The 22,294-nt window shown below is 43.1% G+C and overlaps 1 protein-coding gene across 1 annotated transcript; it reads left to right on the forward strand.

Moving 5' to 3' along the window:
- The first annotated feature begins 1,828 nt into the window (after positions 1 to 1,828).
- On the forward strand, positions 1,829 to 8,101 carry SFRP2 (secreted frizzled related protein 2). Its single transcript, XM_081960159.1, has 3 exons — positions 1,829 to 2,510; positions 4,375 to 4,455; positions 6,331 to 8,101. The coding sequence occupies exons 1-3, from the start codon at positions 2,012 to 2,014 to the stop codon at positions 6,633 to 6,635; spliced, it is 885 nt and encodes a 294-aa protein (XP_081816285.1). The 5' UTR covers positions 1,829 to 2,011; the 3' UTR covers positions 6,636 to 8,101.
- Positions 8,102 to 22,294: the final 14,193 nt, after the last annotated feature.

Here is a 22,294-nt window from a genome sequence, read left to right on the forward strand (position 1 = left end):
TCCTGACATGATGCGTATCAGACTTTAAGCCTGATTTACCATTTTTTAACTGTAAGCCTTTGAGTTGACTTTGTACTAGGACAGGGGTGTCCAAACTTGGGAACTTTAAGACTTGTGGACTTCAACTCCCAGAATTCCCTGGCTGGGGAATTCTGGGAGTTGAAGTCCACAAGTCTTAAAGTTCCCAAGTTTGGACACCCCTTGTAACTAGGAGAAAGAAAGTAGAGGACACTACATTCATTTATTTGCAATTGTTTTTCTATCTATATTAGCATATATTTAGTTTTTTATATATTGAATTTAAATTCTGCATCGTTCTTTTTCTTAGGGGCATTAAAAAAAAAAAGATCAAGGAAACCGTGATATTAAGAAAAAGCAAGGGAGAGAGGCGCAGCCCTCTCCTGATGGACTTCTCCTGCAAGTGGCATTTGGAGCCAAGACCAGAAGTAACTCTGGGACTTCAAAATACCTCTTTACAGACCTGCCTCCCCCCCGCCCCCATAAATGCGTGTAATCCATTCACATCCACTTGTATAGTAATCCAAATGAGAGGCCGTTCCCTTCTCTATTCCTCAGGATCAATGATCTTTATCAAATGCAGAAGTAGAGAAGCGCTTCCTTCTCTACTTCTGCATTTCCATCGGCTTTCGCGGTCCTGCTGTGTTTGAGAAAGGCAGAGAAACTTTTCCTCGTCCGCTTTTCTCCCAGCCAGGCTCGCTTGTCTACGCTTCGGTTCTGTTATCTTTCTTTCTAAGCCAAAGAATCCCAATCCCTTCAAATTTGATAAACGGAAGTATTGGACCTTCTGATCATTCTGGTTGGCATTTTGCCGATTTGCATTATATCCCGTTGTGTTTTTTTTCACAAAAGCAACAGCCTTCCTTCCCGCACCGCACACGGCAGGCGCTCCACAGATGCGGCAGCTTCGCTTGCTCCTCCTCCCCTCCTTCGTTTCCGAGGGAGGCAGATTCGGTTTGTTGGGACCGATCTGAGAGAGAAGGGGGGAGGAGGGATGGAGAGATATGCAGGGAGGGAGAAAGAGGGAGGGAGAAAGAGGGAGGGAGACAGAGAGAGGGAAAGAAGGGTGGGGAGAGAAAGAGAGAGCGCGGGAGGGAGGGAGAGAAGGAAGGAGGGAAGGGAGGAGACAGAGAGAGAAGAAAGCAGGGAGAGAAAGAGGGAGGGAAGGAGGGAAAAGAGGGAGAGAGAGAAAAGAGGGAGGGGCGGAGATAGAGAGGGACGGAGAGAGGGGAAGAGAGGAAAGAGGGAGAGCGGGAGGAAAGGAAGAGGGAGGAAGAGAGGGACGGAGATAGAGGAAAAGACGGAGGGGAGAGAAAGAGGGAGGGAAGCAGGGAGAGGAGAAGAGAGAAAGGAGGGAGAGAGAAGGAAGAAGGGAAGGAGAGAGAGAAAGATTGTCGAGCGCGGGCGCCGTGCTTGTTAGCCCCTCTGACTTCAAGGCCGAGCTTTTTTTCTCTTCCCCAGCGGCGCCAGGGCCCCCAGCCGTACTGAAAGAAGCAACATTTCGCATTCTCCCCGGCGGCGCTTTCCCTTTTGGCAGCCAGGCAACAGGTTTGGAGAGGAGCGGGCCAAGAGATGGAGAAACAACCCCGGAGGGGACCAGCCCGCTCTCAGAGCCACGGCGCTTAACTTCGAGCAGCGCCGTCCGGGCTCCTTTCTGGGCAGCGCGTGGAGAGGCTCCTCCCACCCCAGACCCCCCAAAGTGAAAGCCACGACCAATCCATGCCGGCTTTGGGTCCCATGGCCCCGCCTCCCCGCCCTCCCAATCCCCCTTCTCTATTTGCATAAAAAATGCCCGCAGGAGCTTGAAACGTCGAGAGTGCCGGGCTCCGTCGGTGCGCGAGACGCGGGAGCGCTTCGAGGGAAGCTGCGCGTGGCTGGCGGGAGGGTGAAGCTCGCGCTCCCCGCCGCTCCCTCCGCCTCGTTCCGCTGCCCTTTCCCCGGCCGTTTCTGGCTTCCCAAAGGGGGGCCCTTCCGCTCAGCGCCCCTCGGCAAGATGCGCCCTCGGCAACTTCTCCCGCGCCTGCTGGTCCTCTCCGCGGCTTGCCTCGGCCTGGCCGGCGGGCTCTTCCTCTTCGGGGAGCCCGAGTTCTCCTACAAGCGGTCCAACTGCAAGCCCATCCCCGCCTCCCTCTTGCTGTGCCGCGGGATCGAGTACCCCGACATGAGGCTACCCAACCTGCTGGGCCACGAGACCATGCAGGAGGTGCTGGAGCAGGCGGGCGCCTGGATCCCGCTGGTGCAGAAGCAGTGCCACCCGGACACGCGCAAGTTCCTCTGCTCCCTCTTCGCGCCCGTCTGCATCGTCGACCTGGACGAGACCATCGAGCCCTGCCATTCGCTTTGCGAGCAGGTGAAGAACAGCTGCGCCCCGGTTATGTCCGCCTTCGGCTTCCCGTGGCCCGACATGCTGGACTGCAGCCGGTTTCCCCAGGACAACGACCTGTGCATCCCGCTGGCCAGTAGCGACCACGTCCTCCCGACTCCCAGAGAAGGTAAGAGCCGCGGAGGGCGCTTAGATGGGGCGCACCCTGTGCAGGTTAAGCAACGGGGACCGTCGCGCTAGCCTCTCTTGGGAGCAAATCCGAAATCTGATCTCCTGATCTCAAGAAGATAAAGATTTACAGCTTCGGACTCTACTTTATCCCAAGTCTTCAGAGCGCCAAAGTAGAATGAATGTACAGGATGGATTCCTCTACAATTGATTTTTTTTTTATGTTGAATTGGAAACTGCTGTATATTAAGTGGCTTTTGAAGTAAATGGTGATTTGAGGGCATATTTTGAGGCAATTCTTTGGGGCTCATTGACTGGGGCAGAAATCATTCAATGATGTCCTTCCAGTACATGAATAGGGATTGCGAGCTTAGGCTGCCACCACAAGCATCTCAGTGGAATGTGCAGGGAGAATAAGTTTGCTGAGAATAGTTCTTTTTGTAATGCCTTTTAAAAGGATAAACTTTCTGTATATCACCGTTTCTTTTATCACAAATATAAATTTGGAGAAATAAAATGAACTTTATAGCCTATAATGTAAATTCCTTTCTAAGAACTGTAGAACATCACACCTCAAATTTTCGCATGGCAAAAAAAAAAGTATCACAGGACCAAAACATGACCCTTTAATGATAGAAACTAATCCATTTTAGATTTTGCTTTCCTAGATTTGGAAAGTTCTGTGCAGTCTTTTTACACAGAAGCTAGTCTGGATTCCGTAAGACCTTATGTAATTTTAGATATGGGTGTTTAAATTTGTCCTATCCACAGCCTGTCGTATCCTAAACCGGTTATCAAGCACCTTTGTTCAAAGTGATCCCCTAGGATTGCAACTGTAGATTTTATGAATTTAGGGACAGGTTCAATTCTGTAATCCTGAATAAACATTATTAAGAACAAGTTTAGGATAGGACAGGATTAGGATCTTGATAAGATCTTATTTAACCTAAGTATGTACTGTATGGGATGATAGCTTTAAACCACCCTATTTACCCAGATGCGGGATTAAGTCTAAGTGAATGGGTATAGTTCCCTTTTGAATTTCTACTTCAAAAGTTGCACTATGACTTGGAATACTGCTTGTACTCTTAACCATTTGAACTCATTGAATATTGTAATTATAGAACTGTTGTTCTGTAAACTGTTTTCCTAGGAAAATGATAACATCAATCAGTACAGTAAGTCATTTCTATGTCATCTGACTAATTAAGTTTTCTGCAGGTATTGTTTGAATAAAAGGTAACAGGAAATGCTGAACCTGATAAAATATTGATAATGGGAGCAATACATTCATATTACTGATTTTTCATTCTTAAACGTTAGAGCTTTCAGCTAGTATCAGTTTAGGATTAGAAAATGTGGCTTTAGTTAATTTGAGGATGGGGAACATGACGTTCTCCCAAGTTTTGCTTTTCTTAAAATAATGGATTTGGAGAAGGATGATTTCCTGAGACAAACTCATCAGGAAATGCATTTAATCACTTTTTCAGTGCTGCGTCTCCCCGTGACTTCCACCCAAGCATTAATTTCTTCTCTCTGGAGGACCTGGTGTGAAGGAGTGTTAGAAAGAAACTTTAATCCCACTCAGAATCCATATCCATGGTTCAATAATCATTGAATTTGTCATGGTATTTATTTAGCCTGGCTGCCTAATTTTTCTTCAGTTGTTTTTAAATTGTTATTGGGATTGATTAGGTATCTCAAGCTCCAAATGCTCTTGAATCAGCCCTTCAGGTTGTCATGAAATAGAGTCAAGGATAAGAAAGCCTGCCATAATTGCATATTAAAAGTGTATTCTTTCTTTCCAAACGTTTCCCTACTTTAAAACCCCTCTAAATGTTCTTTTAAAAACTTATTTCTTACAGTGCCAAAAGTTTGTGATGCCTGCAAAAGCAAGAATGAAGATGACAATGAAATTGTGGAAAATCTTTGCAAAAATGACTTTGGTAAGTATGAAGGAGACACTAGGAGGTTGTTTAGAACTGGTCTTTGTAATAAACATGTTGTGTGCTCTGGCCTTTCTAAGGTTGTTCTTTTTTCTATACAACATTGTCCACTGTGGCCTCACCTCCTTTCTATGTAGAAAGGAGATGGGATTCTAAAGATTCCTTAGCTGGACATCCAAATTGTTCTAATGATGCTTTAATTGGGGGAAAACTGTATTTTTTCCTCTCTCATGTGTATTGGTTGTACCTTGTCCCATAGGTGACAACAGAAACTGGTTTAGTACTCAATAGTTTTACCAGTGATTCTAATTCCATTACCTCTGTCTATGTAAACCAACTGTTTTTCACATTTGGTCACCTTAGGGAGTAATAGAATCCAGGAATTAGGTAGTTGTATACAGACATATATATCTTTTTTATTACCCTCTGAAACTGCCATGTCAGTTATTTCAGAGTTGCAGAAATATAAATAATACGAATGTGACATCCTTGAATTTTCTGATTATTTGCTGATGTGAAATGGAGCCCAGTGGCACAATAATGCTGGAGGCCTTGGTTTTATTTTGTTTCCCTTCTGCCCACCTGCAGAGGAAGGGGACTGAGGAGGGAGGCCTCGGAATATATCCTGCTATGAATTTGAAAACAGGTTTTATCCTCTCCCGTCCCCATTTCTTATGCAGCAGGGACAGATGGCTTCCTGGGAAGAGTAAAATAGAAAATTGGTCCTAACTTTTCCAGATCAGAAGACAACCATAAAGATATGGGAGGAAAGCCATGTAAGTATTGGAAAGCCAATACTTCGATAGGCTTCACTTCAGATTTTAAGTTGATATAACATTTGCAATGTACAACACTGGTACATTAATCTACCACAGATCCCCAACAGCTTTGGCAAAGCTTTCGCATTCCATATTAGTAGAGGAATGGGATCTTTTCTTAAAAAGAGATTAATCTGTCCCTTGAAATTCTGACATGCCAGGAACTGGCTGTGAAGAAAACAGAATTACAGAGGTAAGACAAATAATATATTATTTCTGGATAAGAATACTTGGAAAACCCTCCTGAATAAGCAGGTAATATGTGATAAACTGCCATAAATTGTAAATACATTGTTGTAATTTTATCATATTTTAACTGAAGAAGATATTTTATTACAGTTTGATCACAAATTTATATAGATTAATGCCCTTATCATTAAAGAATAGCATAGAGAGTGGGTTTTATTCATGTTAACTAGCATTAAGTTTTCATCTGATATATCAACAAGCAGATATTTGGTTTTTCTTAAGCATGATGCTATCTCTTTCTCTTTTCAGTTATTGCATCAAATCTAACACAGCTATAAATCCCAATTATTTTGTTCATCCCTTCAAATGCAATAGATAAAAATATATTGATTAACCAAAGAGTTTCATAAATTAAGTCAGACTATTTTCAGGAGAAATGGGGATTGCTTTTTCGATGAAAAGATAGATGTTTCCCCTCCCCCTCTTTCAGCTTTGTGAGAAGGCATGTGTCACTTTTAAAGCTTTTAAGGTAGAAAAATCAGAGACCTTCAGTATTTGCAACCAAAAAAGCTAGTGGAATTTAGCAAAGATGTTTTTTTTTTTCATCTTTCTTTGAAAGTGAAAGAAATACACGCTAAGATTGATTCGGACTGAAATTACTTTCATGCTCTTGGTGGCTTTAGAAATGGAGCCACCTGCTGTCCATTCTGTCAGAACCTGACAGTTTAATTAGCAAGAAAAGACCTCCCTCACTGGATTCTCTTTTATGTGCCAGAATGAGAGAAAAAATCTCTTCTTCCCTCCCCGTCCCTCCCTTTCCTTTACCCCACTCCCCCACCCCTGCTCTGTTCCCTATTATCCCTCTTAGCTCTAAAGATAAAAGTGAAGGAGATCGCCTACATCAACGGAGACACCAAGATCACTCCAGAAACAAAGAGCAAAACCATCTACAAGCTGAACGGGGTGACGGAAAGGGACCTGAAGAAGACCGTGCTCTGGCTCAGAGGTGGCCTTCAGTGTACCTGCGATGAGATGAACGACATCAACGCACCATATTTGGTCATGGGACAGAGGTTGGCTGGGGATTTGGTGATCACCTCTGTCAAGCGATGGCAGAAAGGCCAGCGAGCCTTTAAGAGGTTTTCACGCAGCATCCGCAAGCTGCAGTGCTAATTGCTTGGAGTTTCTGGTCACATTTAGTTCCCATGCCTTAAGTTCTTTCACATCTTCCTACCGCAGCCATAAACGCCCGGTAGCATGAAAGAGTCGCTTCTTTTAAGAAGAAAAGAGACTCCCCTCCCCTCTAATTGTGTTCATATAATAAACTGTAATTGACCAAATCATGACTTTTCTTCTGTATAATTGTTTCCAAAATGTGTTGTTTACAGCTGTGCAAAATGTAACTTTGTTCTTCTTTTAATTCTTCTTTTAACTATTCATATTCATTATACATTTTGTCTGGCTAATCTTTCTGCGTAGGTTATGTGTCCCTTTGGGTACTGGAGTTGACTTGTTCAGTTTGGTTTTGTTCCAAGTAAAAACAAGCCACGGTGTGGGAGATAACCGCGCCAATTTTAAATGCCAATTTTGCAACTTGGCATTTAAAAGACAAACTTTATTTTAAAGACTTTCCTCTTAACAGAAATTATAACTCAAAAGATGGACAGAATAGAACTCAAGAATATCTTGTGAGTTTCTTTCCCCAAATCTTCTGCTGAATTATACATGCTTAAGGCCTCTAACGTCCATGAGTTGGTGTGCATTAAACTTCAAGCTAATGCATGTTTCTGTGGGGAAGTGCACTGCACTTTATGGGACTGGCGACTCTCAACATATGTTGCATTGCAAGCTTGCTGTAGAACAGTGATGGTAACCTTTTAGACACCGAGCACCCAAACTGCACACCCGGATTCCCAAGCTGAAAGGTGCATGCGCTTGCAAATGTGTGCAGGCATGCATATGCGTACATGTGTGGACATGTGCAAACGTGCGCAGGCCCATGCACATACATGCATGTATGGACATGTGCGCATGCGCAGCAGAGACCTGAAGACTAGCTGGCTGGAGGGAGGTGGGGCATCTCAACACCAGCAGCGCAGCAAGAGGTAAGATCTTTTTTCTTTTGTGAGCTTCTGTTTTGTCATTTGCAGGGAAACAGAAGCTCATGACATAAACCCCACGGAGATCTGACCTAGGGTGACGGTGCATGTGCCAGCAGAAAGGGCTTTATGTGCCACCTCTGGCGCACTTGCCATAGGTTTGCCATCATGACTATAGACTATAGCCATCACAATGTCTCTATTTACTTTTGAATATTGGACCTAATTTTATCTAATCGGGAATGTGTCATCTAGTTTTATTCATTATAGAGAAATTATCCATGCACATGTGCTACTTGTGCAAGAACTACATCAATAAGTATATATTAGTCATTTGCGCACAGTATTTTATAAAAAGCTTAGTACTGTTTTAAACTGAAGTACTTTGGTGCTTCACAAATTAAAGGTTTATGTAGCCTACCTGTAAAGTAAGTAGTGGTTATTTGGGGGAAAAAAAGTTGTAAAATATTACTTTTAACAAACTTTGTAAATAATCCAGATAAGCCTTATATTCTTGTATAAAAACGTTACATCATAGTTTACACTTTGTCGTGTTTTTGTCTAGGTTTTGTGAAAACAGCTCTGAAATCTGTAGCTTCTATTTTTATTTTATCTTTTTTTTTTTAGTCTTGGTAATAAAAGACATAGGATAAATTCACTACCTCTTGGGTTAATTAGTTACACTGTTGCACTATTTTAGTGCAACTCCAAAGTAGAACTTAACCAGGCCTTTTAAACAGTCATTCACATAATAGTTTGTTCCTAGTTAGGCGCTAATGAGTTTTTGATGTATACTAAACTATTATGCTATAATTTAAACAATGTTTAATGATTAATGTGCTTCAATAAAATTCTGCATCATCTAATAATTAAGAAGAGACTGGATAGCCACTTGTGAAAAATGGTATAGGGTCTCCTGCTTGAGCAGGGGGTTGGACTAGATGACCTACAAGGTTACTTCTAGCTCCATTATTCTGTATTCTGTAATAGCATATTTCACCCAAATATGAACTTCAATTCCTATAACACTGGATCCTGCATAAAAGGATAGAATTACTTTGGCATAAGATGATTAAAGAAGGTAAGATCTTCTGAGTGATGAATCCCCAAATGCTGGATAGGTCTTAGACTTTTAATGGATTATTGGCCTGTCAAACTTGGGAAGGCAAGAGAATTCTGATACATGCTTTCCACATCTATTCTTTGGTTAGTCTGGCATACAGAAGTAAACTTTGCACTCCAGATTTTTCAGTTAGGTGCAAAGTATCCTTTTTATTTTTAAAATGTGTTTATATGATTTTGTAATACATGATTTCTGGTGCCTATGTAACTACCACCATGGAATTGTCATGTAAGCAATATGGAAGCAGTTTACCGCTGCTTCCTTCCAGGATTTTTTTCTTTCCATTTGCCAGATTTTATATGCTGGCATGGAAAAATGGCAACCATTTAAGGACAGATTTTTCATACACGCTTTCTTAGTAACTCTATTGAGACCATAAAATGTGCCAGAGAATCCGTATTCTGGTTGTTCCCATCCCAGTTCTGTTGAAACTGTTTGAAGAAGAAAACAGATGAAATGTAGACTTCAAGAGCAATGATGGGAAGAACTTAATTTAACATGCTTTGGGCAGATTTTTTTTGTTTTACATTTTCTGCATTATTATTTTTCTTTTAGCTTTTTTCCTGTAATGAACAACTGCATATTTTTCTTTCTTATGATAGTATTTAAACTACTTTGCAGAGGGTTTCTTTTCCCATTTTATTCTAGGGAGAATCAATTATCTTTCACACAGGGTCAGTGACCAGTGATCTGTTAATCATTTAAGAGTAGAGAAAGGTTTGACGCTCCATGGATCCTCAAATCCAATAATTTCCTTGTTCCTGATCTCAAAGTACACATTAGGCACGGTGACCCTTTGACCCAAGGAGTACAATCCACAAAGATTTTTATTCAGGATTCCAACTCTTAGACATTTTTGCACCGAAGTGTAAATATATACATAATTTCCTGGCTCAAATGTCTATATCCAGGTTCATGAATACAACAGATGGGAAAGCCAGACAACTCTGGAAGCAAAATGAACCCTGCTCCTTTCTACAAGCAGTGAAAGATCGATGCTCAAGTCATGTTCCTTGATGGATTCCAGGGCTGGAGTGCAGAAAATTCCAGCTCTCCATAAGAACATTGGCATGAAATATCCCTTGAAAGTGGTCCCAGCACAAATATTTAAACATTTATTCAGTAGCACTGTCTAGTATATTTCCAGGGCCATGCTGAAAGCAAGTGGTGGGAGGTAAGATGAAACTCAAGTACTTTGGCCACCTAATGAGAAGGAAGGAGTCACTGGAGAAGAGCCTAATGCTGGGAAAGATTGAGGGCAAAAGAAGAAGGGGATGACAGAGAATGAGGTGGCTGGATGGAGTCACTGAAGAGTCGACGTTAGCTTATATGGACTCCAGAGGATGGTAGAGGACAGGGAGGAACATTGTCCATGTGGTCGTGATGGGTCGGACATGACTAACAACAGCAAAGCAGAGTTGAAATAAAACCCTATTCCTGGGTGGTGGTTGTTTTTTTAGTTTCTGCTCACATTGCAAGCAACAGGATGCCTTTTTAAAAAACATTATTCTAAAGTCAAGAGTATAATGCAACGAATCCAGAAATATCTTCTACCTATACGGCAGCTATGCTGCCTATTAGTTTAACATCTCTTAGACCAAAGATGCGTCAAGTGCAGGCCACGCCCATCCCAGCTCCATGATTGGAAAAAACATCATGAAACATCATGTGACACGTTGACACCTGTGCCTTAGACGTTAAAAGAGCAGGACAGTCCTCTTTGTTGTAGCAGGCAGAGCAAAGATGTTTCTTGACCGTAATGTGAAGATGTGTGGATTTTGACTCTGAGAATTTCGCCTTCAGCATGTACAGGTAGTCCTCGACGTACGACCACAATTGAGCCCAAAATGTATGTTGCTAAGGGGACACATTTGTTGAGTGAGTTTTGCCCCATTTTATGACCTTTCTTGCCACATTTCTTAAGCAAATCACTACAGTTGTTAAGTTAGTTACATGGTTTTTAAGTGAATCTGGCTTCCCCCATTGACTTCGCTTGTCATTTGACCCCAGGGCACTGCAACCATCATAACGATGAACCGGTTGCCAAGCAACTGAATTTTGATCACATGATCACGGGAATGCTCCAAAGGCCGTGACTGTGAAAAGTGGACATAAGTCACTTTTTTCAGTGCCGTTGTAACTTTGAACCGTCACTAAGTAAACTGTTGTATGTCGAGGACTCTCTGTATTTAGAACAGTGTTTCTCAATTCTAACATCTTGAAGAGGTGCGGATGCTGACGTGGACAAACTGGAAGTTCCCTTGTTGCCAAGGTTAAGAAATACTAGTTTGGAGACTAACAAATGTGTTGATTTTCAAAGGTCTGGAGGCTGATAAAATTGTATCCTGTAATAAATGAATTCATTTTTAAAGTACCATTTTCATCTCACAAATTATCCAGCAGGGGGTAGTCAAAGTGCTAATGTACTGCTTTTGGTTAAAGAACGTGAGTGCTCAGCTAACTTCACTAAAATAGAATTAAAGAATTAAAACTATTATTGTTTCTGGTGTAAAGTGTTACCTTATTAGAAATTATATACTTCTGTGAGTCAGCTGATTTTTTTTTTAATTATTGGAAATGAAAATGACCACAGTGTTTTGTCTTCAGAAAAGAAAATGTCTTTGGGTGGTATATAAACAGGAACAGGAATAGTTATTTAAAAGATGTGTGTGTGTGTGTGTGTGTGTATTTGTGTTACAACCCCTGGTATGCCCAAATATGGGAGGGAGCTCACTACTCCCCCTTTCTGTCCTTCGGCTCATTACAGAAGACCATCCAGGCAGAAAACCATATTTTCATTTTAGCTGATGAGAGCTAAATAGCTTGAAATAGATCTATACTAGTGTCCCTTTATTTATTTATCAGCACAAATACAACACAAATATATATATATATATATATATATATATATATATATATATATATATATATATATATATATATATATATATATATATATATATATATATATATATATATATATGAGATACAGTTTCAGGGTGGCAGCCTTCTTTAACAATTTTCTTATAGCATAAAGCATTCATGGATTACAGCGCACTTTGCATGGAGCATGATTCTGAAAAAGAAGTAAGGAGTGGAAGATTAAAAAGGGGGGAATGAATGATAAGAAGAGATGAAATTATTTACTAGCCATAAATAAAACCATATGTGGGTGAAATACAGGCAGATTCCATGTAAAAACTTTCCAATCTTGTCCTTTCTAGAAAAAAAAAATAGAACGTGGATGGCAGAAGCAGAAACGTTATAAAAATGTTGTATCTATTTGAGGCTACTGTATTCATCTACACGTCAACAAAAATCACACACAGGATTTATTGCTGTCTATAGTGCATTGGTAAAGCTACCATAAATTAGATTGGAAAACATTCTTAAAAGTGAGTTTTATATATGTTTGTAAATGCAATAGAAACGTTTGCTAATTAAGACACAAAAACAATGTCTACAAGTTACTTTGCAGCTATAAATTACTGCTTTTCTTGTTTTAGCATTTCTAAACTTTATACTATGTGTCTTCATACAAAAATGCAGATTTGCATTAGTTATACAAATGTGTTTCACCTTTCTATTTTCTTTCAAGCAGGTTAAAAGCAATGAAAGAATAAAAGTGGAATGTAGCAATAATCTATATATTAGGCCCATGATGGCGAACCTGTGGCATGCGGAGCCATCCCTGAGGGGAGGGGAGGCGTTGCCCTATGTCAGCTCCAGCATGCATGTGTGTACTGACCAGCTGTTTTTCAGGCTTCTGGAAGGCGGGGTGAGGCTGTTTTCACCCTCCCTAGGCTCCTACTGAGTCCACTGGAAGTCAGAAAACGGGTCGTTTCTGGCCTCTGGAGGGGAGGCCGTTTTCCCCCTGCCCAGGCTCCAAGGCGGCCTCTGGAGCCTGGAGAGGGCAAAAAACGGGCCCACTGGAAGTTAGGAAATGTGCTGTTTCCGGCCTCCGGAGGGCCTGGGGGGTGGGGGAGGCCATTTTTGCCCTCCCCAGGCTCCAGGAAAGCATACACACATGTTCGGGGGGCAGCGAGGGGGGGTATACATGCCCAGGTGGGCACAACGGGGGGAGGGGACACTTTCGGCACCTGAGGGGAATAAGGTTTGCCATCACTGTATTAGGCTTTCAATAGAAACTGCAGGTAGCTTTAATAGGTTATAAAACTAATTCAAACTAATACTTCTGTTTTGAACAAATAACCTTTAAATATAAACAAAGAGCTTGTCCAATCTTTTTTGCTATTTAAAGTAGGCCCAACTAGGACTCATACGTAATGGGGAAAGCTTTCTGTCTATTTTACATGCCACACAGAAGTTATTAAACTGTTGCTATAGAGCTTATTAAATGCAATAATCCTCCTTTAGTCCAAGGAGGATTTAAATAGTGTCACGATGTTGGGAATATACAGGAAAGAACCCAGACACACCCTACCACATCCGAGAACTACCTATAGTAACACAATATTTACACAGTATTTACAAGACTTTTATGATATGTGTTCATGTATAAGCATAAACCAAGCATAAACATTACTTAATATGTAGAATTGAATTTAAATGACTTACATTTCTATTGCTTTGCCTATAGAAAGGTTTCTCAACTGGTCAACATGTAAGATGTGCATGGTTTAATTTCCAGAATTCCCAGCCCACAGTCTAAAAATGCATTTCTGTTAAGTTTTTTCTCATCATCTACTTCCTTATCTGCAGGCTTAGGTTTGTTAACAGCCTCCCCTCTTTTAATACTCTTGCCCAGATGCCTAACTTCTGAATTACATGGAGTTTTCCCCACTACTGTCTAGGGTAGAGTTGCCCTGTTGTTGGCTTTTTCGGGTGGGGGGGGGTGTATGTTATTCTTTTCTGCAGACCCTTCTTTGGCCACAGCTGCCTAAGGTCTTTCAAGTTCTTCTCCTTGGCCGTGGATTGTCTGCTGTCTGTCTCTCATAGCTGTACCCTCTTTACCCTCTGCCTCACCCAGTCACTTCTCACTTTAGCACCCTCTCCTGACAAATCTAGATCTCCCCCTTTCTGTGGCTTCCTTTATACCATTTCCCCCCCAAATAAGACCTCCCTGGATAATAAGCCCAATCGGACTTTTGAACGCATGTGCTAAAATAATCCCTCCCCTGAAAATAAGCCCTCCCTAAAATATTTAAACACATGCGCAGCTGATCCCGGCCATTTCCTGGGGTGGAAGTGGGGAAACATGCGCCATGCGCCCCACATGCACCTGCCATCCACGCAGAATGGCCTCATGGAAACTGCGTCTGGAAATCCTAGCTACCACGCTCCTTCACTTAGTGGCGGCCGCAAAAAGAGCGGCAGGCCCAGCAATGCTAGGACTGACAAGAGTGTGCCAGAAACAGAGACGGTACTTCCAGCCCTCTCTGGATCAGCTGATCCATGGGCCGAGGTTAAGGTGGCCTCCTGCACCTCAAAAATAATAACACCTTCTCGAAAATAAGGCCAAGCACTTATTTCGGTGTCAAAAGAAAATAAGACCCTGTCTTATTTTTGGGGAAATATGGGTAGTTTTTTCTTTTGAAAGCTATATGCAAGTAAGCCGAAGCAGTTTTATTTCCCCCCCACTTTCTCTGCAAGGGATTGTGATGTAGTGATGGTCAGACCACCAAATTATAGAAACTTTGACAATCATGTGTTAATATGCACGTATGTTCAGTCTCAGTACTCAAATAGATGTTGAAAATATCCTGTGTTGAAAAAAATGTCTTGTCAGCTTTTCTGTATCATTTTTAGCATGACCAAAATGTTTTGCCCTTATCAGAATAATTATGCCCACAACTCCACGCAATTAAATGCCTTCAACTCCTTCTGGAATCAGTAGAGTTTGCACACTCCTAAGACACAACTGCCATAAATGGGCAAACATAGAAGGCATATTTAACTTTAGTTTAATTAACTCGCACAGAAATCAATTTGTAAAGGTTTTTATTCCTGCAGAAGTTGGCTATAGAAGAGACTGAATGGCTGGGGCAGGGGTGGGTTCCTGCCAGTTCTCACCGCTTCTATAGAAGAGATTCCACAAATCTACTGTGCCGCTTGTATGGTGGATTCCTCTTTTGGCAAGACTCTTTACATATATTAATTCCACCGGCAGGATACCTACCTCCTGGAGCTCAGCAATTATTGTGCCAGTCTTTAAACGAAGAAATAGAAACAACCCAGCTGACTATCGCCCCATAAGCTTGCTCTCCATTATTGGGAAATTGTACGCTAAATATTTCCACTGCAGGCTCCTCTCTTGGGCTGAGGAATCCAATATTATTGGTGCTGAACAAATTGGGTTTAAAGCGAGTTGTGCCACACTGGATCACTGCTTTGTCCTAGCGCACCTGGTCGACAAATATACTACTATACCAGGTGGCAAACTCTTCACTGCTTTTATTGACCTAAAGTCAGTGTTCGACTCAGTCCCTAGGGGTCTGTTGTGGTCAAAACTGCTTAAAAGTTCCATCAACAGACGTTTGTTGTTCTTAATTAGATCCTTGTACATAAGGTGACCAACTTTTTTACAATGAAAAGGAGGACAAATAAATTGGAAAAAATATATCGTAAATAAAAGAAATATTTTATTCATTGCAACAATAATACACTTAAATATGATATATGCATAATAAAAACCTGGCGTGCATTACGGAGACCTGGTTGGGCCATGAGGGGTGTGTTCCCCTTAGCGAACTATGCCCACCAGGCTTCCGGGCGTTTCACCAGCTGAGAGCCCAGGGCAGGGGCGGGGGGGTAGCGGTGGTTATTAGGGAAAGTCTCAGACCTCATGAGGTCACTGTGCCTCAAATAGGCGGGTGTGAGTCCCTCTTTGTGAAGTGGGGCCTTGGAGCTCAGGTGGGCCCTTTTGTTACATACCTGTCTCCCTGCTATGTTTCATCGGCCCTGCCGGAGCTGCTGAATGTATTAGCTGGATTGGCGGTTGATTTCCCCAGGCTCATGGTCCTGGGGGATTTCAATCTGCCTTCCATTGGCGAGACATCCGAGTCAGCTCGGGAGTTCATGGCTTCCATGACAGCTATGGACCTCAGTTAATTCAAGACCCCACCCATAATAGGGGACACACGCTCGACCTGATTTTTGTCTCTGGGCAGTGGATGAATGATCTAGATTTAGGGGATATTTCTATTCAACTCTTGTCATGGTCTGATCATTTCCTCATCAGGCTTGACTTCCATACCGCTACCCCTCGCCACAGGGAGGCGGAACCGACTAGATGGTTCCACCCCAGGCACCTGATGGACCCTGAAAGGTTCCTGATGGAGCTTGGGACTTTTCCTGAATCCCTTGCTCACAACTCGACCGAAGCCCTAGTGGAAGCCTGGGATAGGGCTGCCGCTGGGGCTTTGGATCGTGTTGTACCTTTGCGGCCTCTGACCCAGTGTCGATCCCGGATGGCTCCCTGGTTTACCGAGGAGCTCTGGGAGATGAAACGCCGGAAAAGACACCTAGAGAGTGGCTGGAGGGCCAGCCGGTCCGAATCTGATCGAACACTAGTAAGAATTCATACTAAATCCTACTTAGTGGCGATAGAAGCAGCAAAACGGCAATATTTTTCCGCTCTTATCGCGTCCGCAGATAACCGCCCAGCCGCCCTGTTTAGGGTGACCCGCTCCTTACTTAACCAAGGAACTGGGGAAGACCCCTTGCAGGATAGGGCTGAAGAATTTGTTCAGTATCTGCAGGATAAAATCGCTCAGATCCGGACAGGCTTGGACTCTGACTGGGTAGATTCGGGCGAGCCGATGGAGATGAATCTTGAGGAGACAATCTGGGATGGGTTTGACCCTGTGATCCCCGAAGGCATGGACAGGATTATGGGGAGACTCAGTGCTGCCACTTGTGTGCTGGACCCGTGTCCCTCTTGGTTAGTTTCGGCTTCCCGGGAGGTGACACGAGGCTGGCTCCAGGCGATTACCAACGCTTCATTGAGAGAGGGGTTCTTTCCCACCGCCTTGAAGGAGGCGGTGGTGAGGCCCCTCCTCAAGAAGCCTTCCCTGGACCCAGCTTCTTTAGCCAACTATCGTCTGGTCTCCAACCTTCGCTTTGTAGCAAAGGTTGTCAATAGTGTGGTAGCACGTCAGCTTCCCCAGTACCTGGATGAAGTTGTCTACCTCGATCCGTTTCAGTCGGGTTTCAGGCCAGGGTACAGCATGGAGACGGCATTGGTCGCGTTGGTCGATGATCTCTGGCGGGCCCGGGACAGGGGCTGTTCTTCTGTCCTGGTACTATTAGACCTCTCGGCGGCTTTCGATACCATCGACCATGGTATCCTACTGCGACGACTCGGGGGGTTGGGAGTGGGGGGCACCGTTTTACGGTGGTTCTCCTCCTACCTGTCGGATCGGTCGCAGTTTGTGTTGACTGGAGGGCAGAGATTGACCCCCAGGCGTGTCACTTGTGGAGTGCCCCAGGGGTCGGTTCTCTCACCCCTCCTGTTCAACATATACATGAAACCGCTGGGCGAGATCATCCGTGGTTTTCGGGTACGGTATCATCAATATGCTGATGATACCCAAGTTTTCATCTCTACCCCAAACCACCCAAACGATGCCTTCGACGTGATGTCCCGATGCCTGGAGGCTGTGCGGATCTGGATGGGGAGGAACAGGCTCAAGATCAATCCCTCCAAGACTGAGTGCCTGTGGTTTCCGTCATCCCGATTTGTGCATCTTGTTCCATCTTTGATGATAGGGGGAGAAATTTTAGCCCCCTCAGAGAAGGCTCGCAATCTGGGAGTTGTCCTGGATACGCTGCTTAGTTTAGAAGAACACCTGACGGCCGTGACCAAGGGGGCCTTTTACCAGGTTCGCCTGGTACATCAGTTGCACACCTTCCTGGATCAGGATGCTCTGTGCACAGTCACGCATGCCCTCGCCCTTTCTCGCCTGGACTACTGCAACGCTCTCTACATGGGGCTGCCCTTGAAGAGCACCCAGAGGCTTCAGCTGGTCCAGAATGCGGCCGTTCGGGTTATCATGGGGGTATCTAGGTGCTCCCATGTTACACCCCCTTTAGGCTGCCTGCACTGGTTGCCGGTTGTTTTCCGGGTGTGATTCAAGGTATTAATTATGACCTTTAAAGCGCTCCATGGCTTAGGCCCAGGGTACCTGCGAGACCACCTACTGCCACCAGTAGCCTCCCACTGTCCAGTACGATCCCACAGAGTTGGCCTCCTCAGGGTGCCGTCGGCCAGGCAGTGTCGGCTGGTGACCCCCAGGGGGAGAGCCTTCTCTGTGGGAGCACCTTCCCTCTGGAATGAGCTCCCCCCGGAGCTTCGCATAATCCCTGACCTCCGGTCCTTCCAACGAGCCCTAAAAAGTTGGCTTTTCCAGCAAGCTGGCCTGGCCTGTTAATTTTAATTTTAACTTATTTTAAATGTATTGGGTTTTTTTAAAATTCAGTTTGTTTTTTTGGATATGGATTTAATCTTTTTTAACTTTTGGGATGTGTGTTTTTTAATGTTGTACACCGCCCTGAGTCCTTTTGGAGAAGGGCGGCATATAAATCCAAATAAACCAAACCAAACCAAACCATTTGCAACATTTTATATTGTAATTATGCTTACATGCCTGTTAATTATTATTTAAATGAGTACTTTTCCATTGAATTAATATTTTTTGTCAATGTATCATCTTCTAATAATATATTGGAAATATCTGAACAAGAAATATCCTTCGTATTGAATTTTACGGCAAGTGCTGCAGCTAGAGTATCAACATTCAATCTCGATTTCTCACTTGTCGAAAAATCATTGGCAATTGAAAAAAACTCTTTCAACTGCTGCATTAGTTCCAGGGCAGCACAACGTAAATTGAACAAGTATAAATAAATGTTCACATGGAATATGTTCATTTTTGAAACGGCTGAAAATATCCACCCATCTTTTATCAACTTCAACATGTTGATTTTCCCATTGTATTAATTTTTCAGAATTTAAATATACATTAAGTCTTCTAATTTCTTCAAAGAGACAATTGTCGTCTATTTTAATGTCTAGCATTTCTTCAGATAAAAATTCAACACAAGATTCAATATCTGTTCAATATACTTGCGATGAAGTAAAAAAAAACACCATTAAAAACTGTTTAATAAAACGTGAATTGTACTTACCTCTGTATAATTGAATATTCACTGAGAAAGAAATAATTACCGTGAGTCATTCAATTGCGGACATGCCGTGAGTCTACTGCGTGCGTATGTGCCATGTTGTGTTTCGGTAAGAAGTAAACAAAGCCACTTGCACGCGGCGCTCTCAAGGTCTCCTGTGTGGAGCGCATGCGTCTCATAATTGCGTCTTATACCGCACTATACCGAGTCTTGACGAATTGTCATGTCAAATACAAATACGTCACATAACGCGCAACAGATTAGTCTTCAAATATCGAAAAGGAGGACATGTAGGAGGACACTTTTCGAGGGAGGACAGAACTTACAAAAGAAGGACTGTCCTCCCTAAAGGAGGACAGTTGGTCACCTTATTGTACAATCAGACCTCCAGCCAGGTCAGGTGTGGTCTGCAGGGAGAACTCTCTAATCCTATCCCGATTAAGAATGGAGTAAGGCAGAGATGTGTTCTGACTCCTCTTCTGTTTAATATATTTTTATCTCACCCGGCCAGTTACATTGGACATATTGAGTCCCACGCCCCGAAGCTGACAACTACAAAGATCCTGCTTCTTCTTTATGCTGATGATGCAGTTCTCCTTTGATTGACAAGGCCAGGACTGAAAAGACTACTTTCTGCATTTGGGTCTTACTGTGTTGAAAACCATTTGGTTATTAATTATAATAAATCGAAAGTATTAGTGTTTACTAGAGCCCAGAAATTGTATAACTGGAATATCAGTGGCAATGCTGTAAAGCAGGTTTTACATTTTAAGTATTTAGGTATTCAATTTCAGAAAACTGATGCCTGGACCAGACACCGAACCCAGGTCCTGAACTCAGCCTCCTGTAGTCACCAGCAGATTTTAAGATTCTTTCATACCAAGGGTGGCCAGTTCATTCCTTCTGCCCTACGTATTTACAATGCCAAAACGTTGGCCCAAACTCTTTACGGTATTCCCATATGGATACGGGGCTTCAAGGATTGCATTGAAAGAACCCAGGTGGCTTTTCTTAGAAAACTTCTGGGTCTTCCCCCTTGTGTTGGTTTTGCCCTGATGTACATGGAACCGGGCATTCGATCAGTGGAATGTATGGCCTGGATTAACACCTTTAAATGGTGGTTTCGGGTGCTTTTTCTGGCAGATCCTGGCAGCTACCTCTCCCTGGCGTTTGCAGACTCCCATATTTCTCGCTGGGAGAAAGAGCTGCTGAAGAAACTTCATCTGCTAGGTTTTACGGAGGATGCCTTGAGAAACTACCGCCTTAACGGCGCCCAATTTAGGGTAGATTTACAATATCTACGAGCCAGAGCCAACAAAACTTGCTCCCCCCTGACTTTTAACCAATTTAATAATTACGGATTGAGGATTGTTTCCTATTGTTATACTTGAACCATTCCTAAGTATAGAAGAGCTTTTTCCCTCGCTTTAATGTCTTGCCCTCAGCACTTTTGGATGGTCGTTTTAAGAGGCTCCCGATTAACGAGCGGCTATGCCATTGTGACAGAGCCGAGTTGAAACTGTGAAACACGTCCTTCTATTTTGTCCCATGTATAACGCAGATAGATCCAAGTTACTGTCTCTTCTTGAAATCATCCCTTCTAGACCTAATGGGTGTAATTTGTTTGTGTATTGCCTTGGAGATGGCTCCTCATACACAACCTCTCAGGTTTCCAAATTTTTCTTAAGACCATTAGAGGTGAACACTGTAACTTTCCTTAGTTAACCTTCTGATGACTGATTGCTATGATGCTATGATCAATTCTCTTATGTCTCTTTGTAGTACTTGTGTTTGGTCTGTGACCGTAAATACATTATATATATAGCATCCCCTCTTTTAATACTCTTGCCCAGATGCCTAACTTCTGAATTACATGGAATTTTCCCCACTACTGTCTAGGGCAGAGTTGCCCTGTTGTTGGCTTTTTCGGGGCGGAGGGATGTATGCTATTCTTTTCTGCAGACCCTTCTTTGGCCACAGCTGCCTAAGGTCTTTCAAGTTCTTCTCCTTGGCCGTGGATTGTCTGCTGTCTGTCTCTCACAGCTGTACCCTCTTTACCCTCTGCCTCACCCAGACACTTCTCACTTTAGCACCCTCTCCTGACAAATCTAGATTTTGTCAGCTTTTCTGTATCATTTTTAGCATGACCAAAATGTTTCGCCCTTATCAGAATAATTATGCCCACAACTCCACGCAATTAAATGCCTTCAACTCCTTTTGGAATCAGTAGAGTTTGTACACACCTAAGACACAACTGCCATAAATGGGCAAACATTGAAGGCATATTTAACCTCTTCTATAGAAGAGGTTCCACAAATCTACTGTGACGTTTAGAACTGGTTCCAGCTCCCTCCCCCCACCCATCCACACCACGTTTGTCCCGCCCGCCGCTCACTGATTGGCTGGCTCACCAATCGCCCCCCCGCCTCTAAGAGTCCTATCTAAACCTTAAGGATTTAAAGCTGTCAAGTTTGAACATCCCTGGGTTTTTTTTCTAAAGGGTTAGGGGTGCAAGGGTCTTGTAACCTGACAGCTTTAAGACTTGCACACTACAATACCAGAGTTCCTGAGCCAACATGACTGGAGGAAGAATTCTGGGAGTTGAAGTCCAAATGTCTTAAAGCTGTCCAGTCTGAACACCTCTGGGGGTTTTTTCCCAAAGGGTTAGGGGTACGAGGGTCTTGTAACTTGACAGCTTTAAGACTTGCACACTACAATACCAGAGTTCCTGAGCCAACATGACTGGAGGAAGAATTCTGGGAGTTGAAGTCCACAAGTCTTAAAGCTGTCCAGTCTGAACACCTCTGGGGTTTTTTCCCAAAGGGTTAGGGGTACGAGGGTCTTGTAACTTGACAGCTTTAAGACTTGTGGGCTTCAAATGCCAGAGTTTCTGAGCCAACATTTTGGTTGCTAAGCAAGGGCATTGTTAAGTGAGTTTCACCACATTTTACAAGTTCGCCACGCCCACCCAGTCACATGACTACCAAGCCACTTCCACTCAGTCACATGGCTGGCAAGCCACTCCCACAAAGTAGGCCACACCTACAGAAGAGGTTCTAAAAACGTTTGAAACCCACCACTGGCTGGGTCCTATGGCAACTAGATATAGCTCATTGTTTTAGCTTAACAGTGTTATGGATTCTGTTATGGCTAAGAATATAAAAGTACCAAAGAGTTATGTACTTTATTTAAATCAGTAAGTGCAAAATCTTATCAGAAAATACATTTTTCATATGTTACAATCAGTAAACTAAAATAGCTCCAGGAAGTGCTTTTTGCCCTTCAAAAAAATAAATGAAGCTTAATGCAAATGTGTTGGTCATTTTCTCAAACACTGAAGACAACAGGAAGTTCTAGCTTATGGTTCATCTTTGGATACATTCAACTAAACAACTTATTCATTTCATGCTTTTAACTGATGTATATACTGCCTATCTCTTAATGACTCTAGGGAGCTTTCAAAA

This window comes from Natrix helvetica, assembly GCF_964273705.1.
Source record: "Natrix helvetica genome assembly, chromosome: 7".
Taxonomy (NCBI): Eukaryota; Metazoa; Chordata; class Lepidosauria; order Squamata; family Natricidae; genus Natrix; species Natrix helvetica.

Bases quoted from the DNA above. Each gene is read 5' to 3' on its own strand.
- SFRP2 (XM_081960159.1), top strand. From the start codon at position 2,012: ATGCGCCCTCGGCAACTTCTCCCGCGCCTGCTGGTCCTCTCCGCGGCT. The intron at 2,511-4,374 runs GTAAGAGCCGCG...TATTTCTTACAG, and splicing joins CCTCCCGACTCCCAGAGAAG to TGCCAAAAGTTTGTGATGCC. The intron at 4,456-6,330 runs GTAAGTATGAAG...TATCCCTCTTAG, and splicing joins TCTTTGCAAAAATGACTTTG to CTCTAAAGATAAAAGTGAAG.